The 18,025-nt window shown below is 39.2% G+C and overlaps 1 protein-coding gene across 1 annotated transcript in view; it reads right to left on the reverse strand.

Moving 5' to 3' along the window:
- LOC142354164 (serine protease SSP1-like) overlaps nucleotides 1–16,157 on the reverse strand; it is a 17,658-nt gene extending 1,501 nt beyond the window's left edge. Inside the window, exons 1-2 of the mRNA XM_075406427.1 lie at nucleotides 15,843–16,157; nucleotides 3,365–3,461 (exon numbers count right to left, since the gene is read on the reverse strand). Coding sequence (XP_075262542.1) covers nucleotides 3,365–3,461; nucleotides 15,843–16,122 — 377 coding nt within the window. The 5' untranslated portion in view covers nucleotides 16,123–16,157. The remainder of the gene's footprint in view (nucleotides 1–3,364; nucleotides 3,462–15,842) is intronic.
- Nucleotides 16,158–18,025: the final 1,868 nt, after the last annotated feature.

An 18,025-nucleotide genomic window follows, 5' to 3' on the forward strand; every position in this document is an offset into this window, starting at 1 on the left:
TTGGAAATTGCAAGCAGATTCGCTCCTTTAATACCGCTGGGTAGATAGACACCAAAACAGCCAAAATGGTTCACCAAAAAACACAAAAAACATTGCTCACGGTAATTGGAAAACGCGATAAAAAAATACTTAGTTAAAAAGGTTCAAAAGAAAGAAAAAAATTGATAATGTGTTTTCCAGCCAAAAACATTTTTGATAAAAAGATTTTAGATCTTGACGCGGTAATGAATGTCATATATCAAAATCTCTAAGCGATATAACTGTTAAAATTAAGGACTATTCCATGGTCCCTGTCCTGCAAACTGTTGCTAACAAAATCAGTCAGCCGAATGCTCAAGACAATGCAACAACATTTAGAAATTAGTTTTGAATGCTCGATTTGAAAACCGCAAGCATCTTCGTGCTGAAAATGAACCTGAAGCTCCGAAACGTAAATAATCGATTTTGTTTTTCAACGCTACAAAGGAGGAAGTTGAAGTAGTACTCTCTTTTTTAGATAATAAGTCATCCTCTGGTGAGAGCTTTTTTAAAAAACTATTTCAGTAATTATTGAATACATAACCCTGTTGATAATTATTTCCTTCAACAGCTGCTAAATCCGACAGCAACTGAAAAGGCAAAAACTTTTTCCCTGCACAACTTGGATTCAACTTTAGATGAAAACAAATAGAGTCCTTTTTCCATTACATTTAGTTTGAAGCAAAATTTTTGATTAAGGAGTATTTAATCGGGTACGATCTTACTTGAAAAATTTTAGTTTCTTTATCGTTGACAATTCGAGTTTCGAAAAAGAGCAGAGAACAGTACAATTGATCCACTTGTTGAATGTACATGAAAATAGATGTGACACTGAAAGTGGAAGCAATTTCAGTTTTTCTTTGGACTTGAGGAAAAACTTTGACACAATTGATCATTATACAATAACTATGAAGTTAGAACGTTCCAGTATTAGATGAAACCGTTAAATTCAATTGAATGTTACCTGCGAGATAGAGTACAATGGGTTAATTGAAATAGAGTAATGTCGGGCTGTGAAAAACTTAAATAACTTGAATTAAAAAAATCTGTTTTTGGCCTTCTTTTAGTCACTATCTACATTATGAAATTTACTTTAGTTCGTGAAAAAACCGAATGTTATTCCAACTGCAGACAATACAAATCTGTTTATTGCAGAAGTGCAGGCAATTGAAGATGGAAAAAAGCAGAAAATGAGGAAACGGCATAAATCAAATTAATAAGTACTCATTTTAGATCACACATTACAAATGGTTTTCATACAGCAGCTAATGCTCCGACTATTTTGACTGCACGGAAATTAAAGAAGAACCAATTCTTAAGTATCGCTGAAAACTGTTGATTCAAATTTATTTTTTTAAGCCATAATGAGTTGGTTAAAAAAAAGTCAAGCAAGCAAGGCGATATTGTATCTAAACTAATATCTGAAAAACTAGAATCTGAAAAAATCATTTGTGCCTAGGATGTTGTTGATACTATACTAAAAATTAATTTTCAGACCAAATATTCAAAATGAATTAATGATCTAGGGCTGCTGTAGTTAATCTTTACTTCTTCCGGTTTTTTTCGTCAAAAAATTTAATAACTCATTTACTTTAAAAATAGAATTAAGTACTGTGAGGGCCTTTTCCGAAAGTACTCCATAATGACTGTTTATGATCTGCACGTATACGAATTATTCAAAGTTATTTGTGACAAAAAATTTTAGGACTTCTTTGTACCGTATAGCAGAGAGAGCGAAACAAGAGCATTGGTAAGTAGGTTACTCAAGCAACCTCTATGCAGATGAAAAATAGATTAGTGTTCAATCAAATTTCGTGCAACTACCTTTTGTCTAAGGCTGATGGGTTCTTTTAAGTTTGCAATTTTCTCAAACAGTTGTTCAGTTGTGAATATCTTTTTCTGAAATTGTAGCAATTATTGTTTTTTGTCTATGATATCCAACTCTGGACTAGCCTGAAAAAGGAGTTTCTACAGCCTTGTTGTCTGGCCTTTCCAATGCAATTTGATTTTGTGCTGAAGTTTGAACCAATTTTTTTGATTGGACAAATTTACTCTTTGTTTCTTTCAAAATAGATTTCAGAATCAAAAATGACTATTTCTTTGCTTTAATGTTGCAACCGATAGTTCAAATGTTAAAAAAATGCTCAAAAGTTCAAAAGTTGGCCGTTTTCAGATAAGAAAATTTGGAATTTTTTGGATCGCAATCTCTGTTCTTACATTTTTGTCTTCTAAGTATATGAACAATATCGTAACCGTCTCGGATTCATTTAATTTTGTCTAAGTGGCGTTTTCTTTGACAAAAACTGATTATTGGTTTTGCTTAGAGATTTAGAATTTTAAAACAAGTGAGCAGAAAATTATTGAACCACAAATCTTCTCTTAGGTTTTCAAAAGAAGAAAACTTTTGTGTGAACCCGAAGGTACTCATTTAAATTACTTGCAGCTGATAAGTTGTTTTCAACGAGAGCAAAATTTTGCGTAACTTTTATTTTTTCGGTTTTCATGAGCCGATTGCTTTGGTATTGGATCATACATAAATCCTTTTAATTTTGCCCCACGGAACAGCGAATCAAGCTGATGACAAGAATTTCTTAGTTGTTTATGATTAGATTAGTCATGTTATAAGGTGAATTGTTGACTTCCTGAAGCTAATTTTTAGGAGAATTGAATCAGACGCGTCTTTAGTTCAATTATTAAAGTTATACAATATACATGGAATTTTCTTTTTGAGAAAATCTGATAGGACAAATTCTGAAACTAAGTTTTTATTGTGTTAGGTCTGAGAAGAAAGAACTTCTTCTACCGTGTATGATCTGATCAGAGGAGTTCTCCCATTGTGTAGTATCAGCAATTGTTCAATGAGGACATTTACGAAGACTTATATCCTTAACAAAAACTTCGGCCAATTTGGCAGATGCTAGAAGATAAAACTAGATGCTTGAAGATTAAATCATTGATAAAAAATTCTTCCAAACTGAGAATTGACATAGTTTGTCGAAAAAGGTGTTTTGAAAAAATGAGTTGAGCGTTTTTTTTTTCAGGAAAAGATGATTTTTTGAATTTTTTTTTGCCACTCAATATAAGTGAACTGGAATTATCTTGCAGTTAAACAAACATTAGTTATTGAACATGGTTTGTGTTTTTGTTACAAAAATTTTTGGAATTAAAAGAGATCAAAACCAGAAAAAAAAAGCATTATTTTGGGCCTCTGATTATAAAAATTGCGCGCTTGCCGTAATGAGCACTTCCGCACTATACAATCTTAGGGAAACTCTAATATTCAAAATTCTGTTAAAATTTTTATTAGGAGTTTGATAAAGTAAAGTAAAAGTTTATGCTTTCTTACCCTTGAGAAATGATGAGCTTTTCAACCGGGACTGTCTGGATGAGACGGGTGTCAATGTCTGAGTGGAATTCTCCCACCTGCACTGCCAATTGGTTAGCTTAACAAACATCATATTGTTACTTTGTACTAGGAAATCAATTCTCATCCACTCGAAACTGTATTCTGCAGTAAGATCAACAGTTGTTGCGATTTCCGGGGTTCAAATCTTCTTTCTCAATTTTTAGTCCTTAATAAGCGTTAAAATATTCATCCAAGATGACAGGAACAATTTAAAATTAAGTTTATGAGAGAGATTGGAATTTTTTTGATGCGTGTTTTCGCTTAACGAGATTGTAAAACAAGTAGTTGTTTTCTACTTCTTGAGAAGTTCTGTTTTTCGGAAATTTGTTCCGACTGCAAAACTATAATCAAACAGGTTTCATAACAAAATTCTCAACTGAATCCAATTTTTGCAATATATGTGCAAAATATGGTACGCAAGAGTTGATTAATCAAATAATTGTAACTAACTTCTTTTCAGCGCATAGTAAAAAGAGATTTGTATCTCGCCAATTGAATTAGGAGAAAGAGAACCCACCAATTAGCAACAAAAAATGCTTACCGTAATTCTGAAAAGGACTTTTCAAAAACTCGGTTAATTCGCTATACTCCACAAGTCTGGTATATCTGTTAATTCTTATATTATTATTGCGAAAGAACTCTAATGGAGTTTCGCTAGGTCTTTGTTTAAGCAATATTGAAAATATAATCAGCGATAAATAGCAGCGTTTTCGTTTTATTTTATGCAAACTTTGGGTATTTACGCAGTACGGATTTTATACTAAATAAAAACCGGGAACGTACTCTTTACACAAAGTCACCAATAAAAAACTAAAAATGGTTGGTCCCGCAACCGGTTTGAGAAATTGAACTTAGCCTAATTGTTAGACAATGAATCAAGGGACTACACTGTAAAGCGCGGTGAAAACTCCATTTTGTTTTGTATAGAAACTGAATTACACACAAGGTTCACTCACATAACACTTAACAACTCTTGGAATTGTGTAAACAAACTTCCGTTATACGTTTTGTTTGACCCATTCGTTAATTTTAACATTTACCGAATTCGTCAGTTCAATTTTAAGATAAAGTTCCTTGCTGGGAACAGAGATACAGTCAAGGTAGAGTAGAGTTACGGGTTATTGTGCGCTCCCTTTCATGAAGGTGCGCGCGAGCAAAGCTGACATTTGGTTCTACTCTTTGGTTAATTTCCATTACCAAATCGACTCTGGGCAGTTGTATAACTTGATCTGGAACAAATCTTGACTGCCAAAATTGGACGATAAGGATCTTGGTTTTTTCAACTCTATGAGAACGTGAATGAGATAACAAACACACTTCTCAAGATGGGCCAAGCCTTTTATGCACTGATGTCAACACTTCGGGCGGTGACTCAGCTAGTGGCGTGCTGGAGGTGACGAAACAAAATAAATACTCCAAAAAAACTGTAAGACTCGACCAAAAACTTGGTTTTGACGCATTAAATTGATTATTTATCCGGCAAATCTAGTGCCCCCCATTGCCCCAGGAGGCTGATTTTTTTTGAATAACGGTCACCGATAACCCACCCCATAAACTTTTTTGTTGAAAAACATCAAATTTGAAAATTTTCGGTCAAAATTGTGGAATTGACCAAATCGGTCTAAATACTAGTAATCGGAAGGGGTGAAGTCTTATACGAAATAAACTCAGCGAAGCAAAAAAAGTTTGACCAAATTGACCAAACTTGATAAAATTTTGCAAAAAAAATTTTATAATGCGTTGGAAGATGGCGGGTCGAACATTTGTATATAAAAAAGGGTAGAATTAAGAGTTTGGTCAAGATTTTCAAATTTTGAAAAAAAAAGAATCAGATAACTGATTTTTTTGCAAATAAGCGCTTATTCTTGGTAATTGGTGAAAATTGTACATTTAACATCAAGGTTCGGAGTTTGAGCAAAGCTCACATCAGTTATGTTGTAAAAACATTATATTGTTTTTATGTTAGCTGCTAGCTCACTGCATCACGCCATAAAAACTTTGCCTCAAGCGTTACAAGACCATTATAAAAAATTAAGAGTTTGGTCAAGATTTTCAAATTTTGAAAAAAAAATCAGATAACAGATTTTTTTTTCCAAATAAGCGCTTATTCTTGGTAACTGGGGAAAATTGTACATTTAACATCAAGGTTCGGAGTTTTAGCAAAGCCCACATCAGTTATGTTGTAAAAACATTATATGGTTTTTATGTTAGCTGCTAGCTCACTGCATCACGCCATAAAAACTTTGCCTCAAGCGTTACAAGACCATTATAAAAAATTAAGAGTTTGGTCAAGATTTTCAATTTTTGAAAAAAAAAGAATCATATAACTGATTTTTTTTGCAAATAAGCGCTTATTCTTGATAACTGGTGAAAATTGTACATTTAACATCAAGGTTCGGAGTTTGAGCAAAGCTCACATCAGTTATGTTGTAAAAACATTATATAGTTTTTATGTTAGCTGCTAGCTCACTGCATCACGCCATAAAAACTTTGCCTCAAGCGTTACAAGACCATTATAAAAAATTAAGAGTTTGGTCAAGATTTTCAAATTTTGAAAAAAAATCAGATAACTGATTTTTTTTGCAAATAAGCGCTTATTCTTGGTAACTGGTGAAAATTGTACATTTAACATCAAGGTTCGGAGTTTGAGCAAAGCTCACATCAGTTATGTTGTAAAAACATTATATTGTTTTTATGTTAGCTGCTAGCTCACTGCATCACGCCATAAAAACTTTGCCTCAAGCTTTACAAGACCATTATAAAAAACTAAGAGTTTGGTCAAGATTTTCAAATTTTGAAAAAAAATCAGTTAACTGATTTTTTTTGCAAATAAGCGCTTATTCTTGGTAACTGGTGAAAATTGTACATTTAACATCAAGGTTCGGAGTTTGAGCAAAGCCCACATCAGTTATGTTGTAAAAACATTATATGGTTTTTATGTTAGCTGCTAGCTCACTGCATCATGCCATAAAAACTTTGCCTCAAGCGTTACAAGACCATTATAAAAAAAGAATTTTACGCATTACCGTGTCTGAGTTTTAATCCTAACGCTTTGAAAGTCCGAAAAACCGCGCAGTTTCAATTGAGTCACTTCTTCCGTGATAAAAAGAGGCTAGTTATATGGCATGATGTGGTGAACAATTCATTGTCCCGTCATCGCAGTAAAAACAATAAGTGTTTAACATCTTCGATGCTTGAAAAGTATCAGGAGCGCATAGAAGCTGTATTGTATTGCCCCAGAGAGGGAACTCCTGATATCTACGATCAGCTCAAGCGTAGTACTCTAGTTACCATCCATATAGTGAAAGACATAGTGTCTAGATGTAAACAGAACAGAAAGACCCTAGTTTACTTAAAGAGTACAGAGCATTACACCAAAGGCCTGCGCTTGAGCTGAAAACACTCACTATAGTGTTAGCCCATGAGAGCAACCTCCGGTCCGTGATAACACGCTCCGGACCAAAGAAACTTTCTAGGCGCCGTCGTAAAACGCTTCGCACCCATCATGCGTTCGAGGAGGCGAAACTAACTCAAGCCTTTGATAACCAGAATGTCACTTAGTCTTGCGTTGTTTTGGGAGTCTACCCGCTGGCTGGCGGTGTGACTCAGTTAACTCACGACTTACGGGTTAGTTTATGGTTGGTTCTCTCCGATAGCGCTTTACTAAACGTTTCGCTCTCCCCATTCATTGAGTTTTTCACTACGGTCCGTTTTCCGCTGGTTATCTGGTTTGATTTTTCCGTTTCCGTCCCTTTTGTTTCCGTGTTGCCGTGTTTCTTTCTATCCCCCGTTTATATCTTGTATGATGTAGTATGTTGAGTTTTTGCTGTAGTAAATTTACTTTCAGCTAGTATGCTGATTGGTTGTTTAGTCTCGTTCCTCGCTAGGGTGTGACTTAAGTTCATTCTGGAGTTACGGCTGGTTTCACCACACTTGTTTGCTAGCAATTTTTGTTGTAGCTTTATTAATTTTGGTAGTAAGCACTTTTGTTGTCTGGGTTTGGTGGTTTGCTAGGGTGTGACTTAAGTTTGTTCTGGAGTTACGGCTAGTGAATTTCCTGAATTTTTCGACGTTTGGTTATACTACTTCGTTGCCGTAATTTATTCTAATGTTTTGATGTTTTGATGCCGTAGATAAAGTCCCATAATGTTTTGTGCTAGTTTACTTGGCAGTAGTTTCTCTCCCTCTTTGTAGGGTGTGACTTAAGTTTATTCGGGAGTTACGGCTAGTTTGCTAGTTTGTTTGGTTGAGTTTGTTGCTGTGTTCTGCTAGCATTGATCTTCCCGCCTCCTCGCTTGTGGCTTACCGTCTCCCTCCCGTGCTATCCCGGTTTTCCGTCCCGTCGCACGCTACCCGCTCGACGTTTCTTTATAGTCCGTATCGTTTTCCCGTTTCGTCGCGCGCCGTCCACCCGATGTTTCCACCACGCCCGTGCCATTTTCCGGCTTTCACGCGCTGTTCGCCCGACGCTCCCGTTCGTCCGTCTGGTTTCCCTTTGCGTCGTGCGTTAGCCGTTCAGCGTCTCTTCCCGTTCGTCCCGTCCCCCGTTTTTTCCCGTGTCACGCCTTCAGCGCTCTTGTTTCTTTCTTTTTTTCGCCGGGTACTATTGTACTCGACGAACAACTTTGCTCTTTGGCGGTTTGCTAGGCCAACCGTCACACTAGGGTTCGGTTCAACCCATTTGTGTTGAGCTGTTGTATGTGTATGTGTACTTTGTAATAGTACCAAATTAAATTTTTGGTTCCTGTTTTGATTAGATCATGACAGCATTGCAGGACAAACTGAACAAAATTTTATTGTGCGAGGGCAAAATTAGAGGCTGAACTTAATAACATCTATGGTGAAATTAACAATGCTGTTGATAAGCAAGACAGGAAAGTTAAGATCGAACGCCTGATTGTGAAGTGCAAGGATGCTTTTACTAGAGTAGTTGATAAAAAATGATGAGCTCTCTGATCTGGCACAAACGACTGAAGATCCAGTAGCTGCCTGTAAGAACCTTGAAAAATGGTTAGAGACTGTAACAAAGAAAACTGATGAGTTCATTGCTGCTGCTCGAGGGTATATCAATTCGGTCCAAAACAAAGAGACAACAGAGCTGTATATCTCTCACCATTCAAGATCAGGTTCACATATGACTTCCTCAAAGAGATCAAGTTAGCGTCAACGAGACTTAGAATTATCAAGACTCAAAAGAGAGGAACTTGAGAAACAACGTGAGGAAAAACTTCGCATTGCTAGACAGCGTCTTGAAATTGAAAAACAAACGAAATTGCGGGAATTGGAAATTGAGCAGCTTGAGGAGGATCATCGCAAGGAAGTAGCTGCTGCAGCCCTTGAGAAAATTGAGTTGATAACATAATCGTCAGCAGACGGGTCTGGTACAGGCAAAATGAGTGGGCTCTTTAAGGAAAGAAGTTCAGTCAAGAGCAAGAAACCTGTTCAAGATTGGGTTAATTCGTCACAGGCCGGGAACATGGCTAATGTTGCAAACGAACCGAGTTTGCACTTTTCTGGTTCCATCGCCCAATCCAACCAAGCAATTGTCCAACGACCTTCTTCAGCTCAACTTCCAAACTCACACTTCAATCTCAATACACATGGTCAAGTTGAGGCCAACATCAACCTCCCTGTCGATGAGCCGCAAGAACCAAGTAGTAGAACCAATGTAACCAATGATGCACATGTTGCTAACAAAATCATGCAAGAGCAGCGACAGCCTCAATATACGCCTCCATCACCACCAATAAACTTTGGTATGCCAATTCAACTAAACGCCCCAAACACAGCCCGACAACTGTCTCAAGCAACAATGCACTTCGATGGTTTACAGTTAGATCATCAATTCCCTCGAAGGTCGAGCATGCCGGGAAAGTCGAATTTAGTCAGCCCTCAGCCTTCACCATCTTTAAATACACTCGTTAATGCTCCGCTAGCACTTAATTCGCAACAAGCACACATAAATGTACCAGCCCCTCTATCCCCCGTTCTATACCCCGCACCACCAAATTTTCCGTTAATCCCACCAGCATTCCGTTTTCCTCCTTCGCCGCCACAAGCACTCCGACTACACGCCACTAACCCCGTAGCGAATAATGTCAATCTGTTAACCCATTCGCCACCTGCACCATTCATTTCCTCCGCAAAAGTTCTTATACCTCAATTAATTCATCCACCACCCCCACAAAAGAGCTTTCATTCCCAAATTTTTGTCCCTATAAACCACGCACCTCCTGCTCCTCCAGATCCAAATGTCTGGCGTTTTCCGGCAGCAGTCCCATCTAATGCAGTACCACTTATACGTACATCTGCAAACTTATACAACGTACAACCGGCCCCGTTAATCAACCCTCATATCACTACATCGCTCCGCTCCTCTCATGTACAAGCAGCAGCAGGCGCTCAAAATTACGTAACATCAGACTTCATGCAAGCGAATCCATTTAGTTCTTCCACAGGTACCGCCCCCACCTTTGTCACTTCGATCATTCCACCAACGCATGGAGCTATCGTTCCGAACCCATTGTGTGGGGGTGGCCCGCCGTATCCCACACCTTGGGCTCCTTCTTTGGACTCTGTGGATTTGATAAAGCAGTCGGCGGACGCAAATACTTGTAAGAAGAACGATCCACTGCCCTAGTGGAAGTTGTCACAGAACAATGGTGATCCCCTGCAGTGGCACGAATGTTTCGGACAATTTAAAAGCGCCATAGACGCACAGTCCTTGACTGATGATGTCAAGTTAACATACTTAAAAACTCTTAAAACTGGAAAAGCTAAAACAGCCATCGCTGAGTTCGCATACTGCGGTGTAATGTATAAGGACGCTCTTAAGACACTCGAACGTAAATTTGACCAACCACAGGCAGTAGTCAGTGCACACTTAGACAAACTCAACTCTTTTCCTCCACTAAAGATGCACAATAGTTATAACATCATAAACTATTCAGCAACAATTTCAAGTCATGTTGGGGACTTTAAATCACTTTCATATGACTCGGGCCTTAAGAGCGCCTCACTTCTTAACACGGCTGAGCAAATGTTGCCGCCCAATCTAAAAGAGTCTTGGTCACTCTTTACAGTGAAGAAACATTGAGTTAAGCCAACGCTCCTTGACTTCAACGATTGGTCGAAGGAGAAGGCTGAGGCACACAACTCAATGAAACAAACTTCATCAAAGGCAAGAACTGAGGATAACACCAACTCAGTAGTAAAGACCAAAGTTGCCTCAAGAACTTTTGCTGCTAATACGCCATCTAAGGGCACACAGAGACCAGCCTCAACATCGGCAACACCTTCAACCCCTCGCTGCATTGTGTGTAAAGGTAACCACCGCATCTGGGAGTGTAGAGTATTTAAAAAAGTCTCGCACTCAGCGAGCAAAGGTAGTGGCGGAAACAAAACTGTGTTTCTCAGGTTTCCCAAATCCCAGGAAATGCAGGAAGGACGGTTGTAACAGCTTCCATAATACACTTCTCCATGGAGCTGAGAGGATTTATCCATCAAAATCCCCTTCAAACAACAACAACAACAGTAATTCTAATGCTGGAGCAAATCAAAGTAAGATTCCTAGTGTCCAATCATCGAGTAAGACAACCACTTTGTCATCTGTGAGTAATGTGAAAGGCCTCCTTCAATTGATTGAATTACAGTTGTAGTAGAGCTCTTCTGGTAAAAATACCACGGCTTTAGTTTTGTGCGATACCGCTGGCAGTAACTCTTGGGTGTCCAATGATCTTGCAAATATACTTGGTCTGCACGGTACACCATTGAAACTAACAGTCAAGGGTATAAATACCGAGGAGGCTGTAGACACTAAGTTAGTTGAACTAATTGTAACACCACGCGACAACCAAGCATTTGAACCATTTACAGTCAGCCCTTACGTAAACAAAAATTTGAATGTAGGCGACGATGCCATCAACATTAAAGCACCTCAAGAAATACACCCGCAACTAGCAGTTCTAGATCCGGTTACATATTGCTATGGAAACATTGAGATCATACTTGGACAGGATGTGTATCACGCCATCTGACCGTTAGAGTACTTCGCTGCCGTCGTCTTCAGGTTTAGTCTCGCTAAGCTAATATGGAGCAGGATTTTGAACTCGCTAGTCAGGTAAAATCTTGGTACGACATGGAGTCGTACGGCGCACTTAAGCAACTAGATCCACGATCCGCCTCGGATGCACGTGTGCATGATATTCTTGAAAACACCACCTTGCATAATGGAAAAAGGTACGATGTCGGAATGCTATGGGCTGAAGAAAACATCGAACTGCCCAACAATTACTTCTCAGCGCTGGTTCAATTGAAATCTTTGGAAAAGCGGCTTACGAAAGACCAGACTTTAAGGGAAAAGTATTCGAATACCATCAAAGAGGACTTAGACAGGGGCTACGTAGTAAGGGTCAAAGATGCTCATAAGGTGGAAAGTCGCTCGGAACAAGAGTGGTACCTAGCACACCATCCGGTTGTTAACCCGAACAAGCCGGGCACGGTTCGTAGGGTAGTAAGCGGAGCAGCAAAATTCCATGGCGCATCTCTTAATAAGTCATTACTCACCAGACCTGACGTACTACAAAACCTAATCTATGTACTCCTACGGTTCAGACAACATCCATTCGCCGTATCCGCCGACATCGAGGGAATGTTCCTTCAAGTTGGAGTGTTACCATGTGATCAGCCATCATTGCGCTTTTTGTGGTGGGAGGACCCCATATCAAATGTTGTGGTACACAAGTATACACGCCACATCTTTGGAGCAAAAGATTCGCCCACCTGTGCCAACTACGCACTTCAACGCACGGCAAGTGATAATGCTAGGGAGTACCCAGAAGCTGCGAACGCTGTCCTTGAGAACTTCTACATGGACGATTACTTAGACTCAGTGGAATCCACCGAGTGGGCCCTCAATAGGTCGAAAGAATTGGTACATCTTCTCCATCTATGTGGGTTCAAGCTTAATAAGTTTGTAAGCAATGTACCAGATCTGGGTGACCGAATTGATGGGTCTGCTCAATCCACTGAACCGAAGATCATCGTTTCATCCAAGGAGGAATCAATGCACGTGCTTGGGCTTAAGTGGGATCACAACAACAATAATCTGGTTGTGAGCAGGGTTACTAACAGCACCATCACGAAAAGTTTAACACAGCGCTTGGTCCTAAGTCTTGTGTCAAAGGTCTACGACCCAATTGGTCTTGTCGCACCGTTTACTGTTGGTGCTCGGTTAATCTTGAAAGACATTTGGCTTGTCAATGGACATAGTTGGGATAATGAGTTACCTAAAGACACAGTTGACAGATTCCTTGCCTGGTGTGTTGAACTGCCGCTGTTAGCTGAGATCACTATACCAAGAAGTTACTTTTCAGGACCATTCCAAAATCTTGAACTCCACATGTTTGGTGATAGCTTGCAAGACGTATTCAGTGCAGTAGATTTACCTAGGGCTCAAGTAACTTGAACCTGAGGGGAGATTATAACAGAGCTGGCGTTTGTCTTGGGCAAGGCCCGTGTTGCACCTATGAAGGTAATGACAGTTCCTAAGTTGGAATTAAAAGCCGTTTTCCTTGCAGCCCGTTTTAAAAGGGAAATCTGTCGAGTATTAACGGTTACTGTGGATAAAGTCTTTATGTGGACAGATAGTACCATCGTATTGCAGTGGATAAACTCACCAAACAAACACCCCATCTTCGTTGCAAATCGTGTTAGTGAAATCCTGGAGAACACCAGCGTTGACCAATGGAACCACGTCGCCACTTGTGATAATCCGGCAGATGCTGGCACGCGTAGCATGTCCGCTGAAGTTTTGCATATGTGCTCCGACTTTTACCATCTCATGAAAGTTACCGTACCGTAGACGGCAGCATAGCCGACCCTGTTGAGCTTGACGAAGTCGAGCGTCATCACCAGTACTTGGTTCAGGGAGAGTCTTTTAAAACTGAAAGAAAGGATCTTTTTGACAACAAATCCGTTAAGAAGAGCAGCCGCTCAGTTTACTCCGTTTATTGGGCCTCATGGTCTCATCCGTTCTTCTGGTCGACTCCGACGGCTAGCGGAAATTGATTTTGACACTAAGCATCCTATCGTGCTGGATGCGCATCATACTTTTGTTAAACTGTGTCTGCGCCATACTCATTTGAAGAACCATCATCAGGGCATCGATTACTTAAGGTCAAAGGTACAGGAACATTATGCGATCCTAAAACTACGTTCCACACTGCGTTCCAGCAAATCAAACTGCGTCTTGTGTAGAAAGTTCCGTGAAGCAACCGATCAACCTATCATGGCAGAACTACCGAAGGAGAGACTCGCATACCAGACTCCTCCCTTTACCAACACCAGAGTTGATTACTTCGGCCCATTCTACGTCACAGTTCGTCGGACTACCGAGAAGAGGTGGGGATTTCTCTTCACTTGTCTCACTACTCGTGCTGTCCATGTTGAAGTTGTCCCGTCCATGGAAGCTAGTTCATGTTTAATGGGAGTGGAGCGGTTCGTCTCCCGTCGGGGTACTCCTGCTATGATTTTGTTGGACAATGGTACGAACTTCATTGGAGCGGAGAAAGAGCTCCGTGAATGTGTGGAAAATGTAATACGCTTAACATTGCCACCGAACTTGCACATAAGGGCATTAAGTGGAGGTTCAATCCACCCATTGCGCCACACCAAGGTGGCATCTGGGAGAGGTTGGTCCGTAGTTTTAGGAGGGTACTGTACACCATCCTCGGTACACGCCGCCTCACAGATGAGATGTTGAACACTATTTTTTGTCTTGTTGAACACGCACTAAACGCACGTCCGTTAACGCCCTTAAGCGCCGACCCGTCCGACTTAGGCGCAATAACACCTAATCATTTTCTACTCGGTAACCAAGCAACCGGAATTCCGTCCATCGTTGGCGTCGACGAGTTCGATCATCGTAAGCGGTACGCCCGAGCACAGTGCTACGCCAATGCAATTTGGGCACGTTGGGTTAAGGAGTATGTACCTGCAATGAACCGTAGATCCAAGTGGCAGACGCCTGCCGAGCAGCACCTCAAGATCTGTGATTTAGTTTGGATCGTTGAACAAAGTAACACTAGGGGTTACTATCCAACTCCTCGGATTGAAGAACTCCGTTACGGCTCCGACAGCGTCACCCGCTCCTCCGTCGTACGCACGTCGTGCGGGTCGCTAATCCGCCCACTTGTTAAGCTTGTACCAATCCTCCCCACATTTCCTTCCGGGCCGGAGGATCGAACTGAGTAAATAAAAGAGCATCGGGAAAACAAATTGGGAAATGAACAATCTATTTAAAGCGCTATTTAAATTGAAAGCGAGAAAAGATTACGCCATATTTCTTAACATTTTAAATGCACACAATCTTTTCTCGCTTTCAATTTAAATAGCGCTTTAAATAGATTGTTCGTTTCTCGCTTTGTTTTCTCGCTGCTCTTTTATTTACTCAGTAACAGCGATAAATAGCAGCGTTTTCGTTTTATTTTATGTAAATTTTGGGTAATAATGCAGTACGGGTTTTATACTAAATCAAAACCGGGAACGTACTCTTCACACAAAGTCACCAATAAAAATTACTGCTTCATGAATATGCTTTTATTAGCGTGAACTAAAAATGTTTTTTTCTTTTGCCTTCACAGGGACCTTCTCCCATTAGATGTATATTAATTGTGCTTCGTTTCTTTTTTTGTGATGCGTTATAATTCCTGGCTTATCAGGGATTTGGTTTTAAATTTTAGTTTTATGTTTAGGAAAAAAGCCTCTGTTTGTACTCATCATTCTACAAGAAAATTATTCCAACTGTTTCCCTTTTTAGTTGAAGAAGCTCTTGAGGTCTCAGGAAATAACCAAGGCTCTTTAAATACCCCTTGTTTGTTGTTATGGAGAAGTAGTAACCGCAGAACTTTCATTTATGATACTATTGTGGTCGTAGAAATCCCATTTATGTAAAAGTTGCAGTCTTACCAATACTTTAAAACTTTGGATTTATGAGGTCAATGCTCCATAGTATGAAAGGTTGAAACTTTTGGTCAACCTGGGTTTTCAGCCGATTCAATCTACAATCAGAAACACTAGGAAAAATTTTATTTCAAATAAAAGCTTATATAGAACAGTTGAAAAAAAATAATTAAAGTCGAAGTAGGCATGAAAAAGAACTAAAAAAGTCGGATGTTTGGATCTATAAGAGTACTAATTTGTTGATTTGGGTGAAGTGCGTTTTTGATTACATGGCACAACTCCCTGTTTTAAGAAGGCCTGAAGTCTGATCATTAACGAGCCATGTTCTGATCATTGACGAACTCTATCTAGAATCTCAGGGAAAAAAGTTGTTCCGAGTGGGCTTCATCAGAGGTAACTTTGATCATAGATTTCGAAGTGATGGATCGAAAGTTAGATTCATTGTAGATTTTTTTACCCTTGAACTTCCTTAAACAGTGGGCTACTGACAACACCCAGTATGAATGGATGATTGTTGCACTGCAGACCCAGAGTCTTTTATTCTCTTCATCAGTCTCACGTGACGTCACTCTGGCAAAAAAGGGTCGAGGACCACTTCGAAACCCATTTATAATTAAGTTAGTAACTGGAACACGTTGTAATCTTGGAAGCGGGCTTCTAAGGTAAGGCTGAGCAAAGATCTCACACATCAATCCAAGATAAAATAGAAATGAAAATGTAAAGAGATTTGATGTCATTTTTCCAAATGAGTTTAATGATGTTTGCAGTACCATTTATCTTGGTAAATGTTGCGCAAATAGAGTAAATAATAAACAAAGGCAGTCAAACATATTGCAAACACCTTGTAAAATTTTGACCTCAGGCAGATTGTTTACAGTGATAGTCAGCGTTCTTAAGATACTAATGAAATTTCCTAGTCGAGGTCCCGGGGTGAGCTTGTACGAATATGATCCATTTGATCCAGGTGTTGGCCATGGCAAGATAGTCATCCGGTCTCAACTAGGAAGTAGTGATCGATAATTCATTGTCTGAGATGAGGTGTAGTTCCAGCCCAGACGTTAAGCACACGGCCTGGACCATACTTTTCCTCGGTCTGTTTCTGATCATGCATGATCAGAAACAGACCGAGGAAAAGTATGGTCCAGGCCGTGTGCTTAACGTCTGGGCTGGAACTACACCTCATCTCAGACAATGAATTGTCTATCATTCCTTCCTAGTTGAGACCGGATGACTATCTTGCAAGATTCTTGCACAAACTGGACAAATGGGTATCTTGCAAGACTCCTCCTTAACAAAGTTTATAGAAAAAAGAATAAAAATCTACTAATACTAACCAATATGCTAGTAATAACAAATATGGTACTGCAGTTTGTTTCTCTATAAATAATTCGTTTGATTAAAAAATAAGAGAATGATTGAAAGTGTTTGTTTTCGTCGTTTATTAGGTAAGTTGAACTTTAGAAAAGACGGATTTGGTTGGCTCGAGATGTCTCTAGTTATTTATCGGAAAGTTGTATTTGAATTCAAAAGCTTGCATGAAACTTGCAAGAATATTGCAAGATTTCGCATTCAAAAGGCGTTTACGAAAAAAGTCCATTAGTTTCAGTTCTGCTGATCAAAAATTCTGGTATGTCATTTCATTTGGTTTTCAGTTAGTTTTAGCTATTCAGTTTTGTAATTTGTTTAATAAACAATAATTTGCTTCAATGATGTTTTCTAAAAAAAATTGTACCCTGACTTATTCTTTTGCCTTGATTGATATCTTGTAAGATTCTTGAAAGAATCTTGACAGTTTTGAACCAGCTTGCAAGATTCTTGCAAGTTTTAAACTCACTCATCACAAGGGTGGTCAAACAATTTCAAATCTTGTTGCCAGGTATGTATCTGCATTTTGAGTATTCCTTAGTCCTAGCCAAAGGAAGAGAAGATATGGAGCTCAACGAGGACATCTGGCCAACTGGAAACAAAATTCAGAGAACGAAAATCGAGAAAAATCAAGAAAAAAATGAGAAAAGAAATATTGAAGGTGGAAGGAACTTTTTCTTGTTGCCTTAAATTAGTTATTTTCTGCTGCTTTTTCCCATCAGTTTTGTCGATGCTCAAAATATATGTACGTTCAAATATTACAATTTTATAAGAGATTTTCAGCCTAGGACTAGATCACTAGGATGTTGACGGTTTTTTTCTCAAAAATTGGTTATCTTGTGAGATTCTAGCAGGTCGAATGGCTATTTTCTAAGAATATCGCAAGACGAATGATTATCTTGCAGCATCTTGCAAGATTTTGCAAGATCTTGCTAGGTTTTGCAAGATCTTGCTAGGTTTTGCAAGATCTTGCAAGATAACAATTTGTAATTGTTTGGAGCTACCACCTCAACGAAGGATGGGGTTGACTCTAAAAAGTACGAAATGTATCTGAGTACTTAGCACAAGGCCCACGGTAGATTAAGTTTTTACTTATTTAGAGAATCAAGGGTAAAAGTGGCCAATCGCTAAAACCTCGAGGCAGCTTAATTATGTCAATTAGTTAGGAATTGTTCCCAGATCATTTGGAAAAAATGGGGAAACATATTATACTAGCCCCACTTTTCTTGTTCAGACAAGATCGGTATTTTTTAGGGCAGCCCAGTCTGACATATG

Source organism: Convolutriloba macropyga, chromosome 15, assembly GCF_964194025.1.
Source record: "Convolutriloba macropyga chromosome 15, txConMacr16.3, whole genome shotgun sequence".
Classification (NCBI taxonomy): Eukaryota; Metazoa; Xenacoelomorpha; order Acoela; family Convolutidae; genus Convolutriloba; species Convolutriloba macropyga.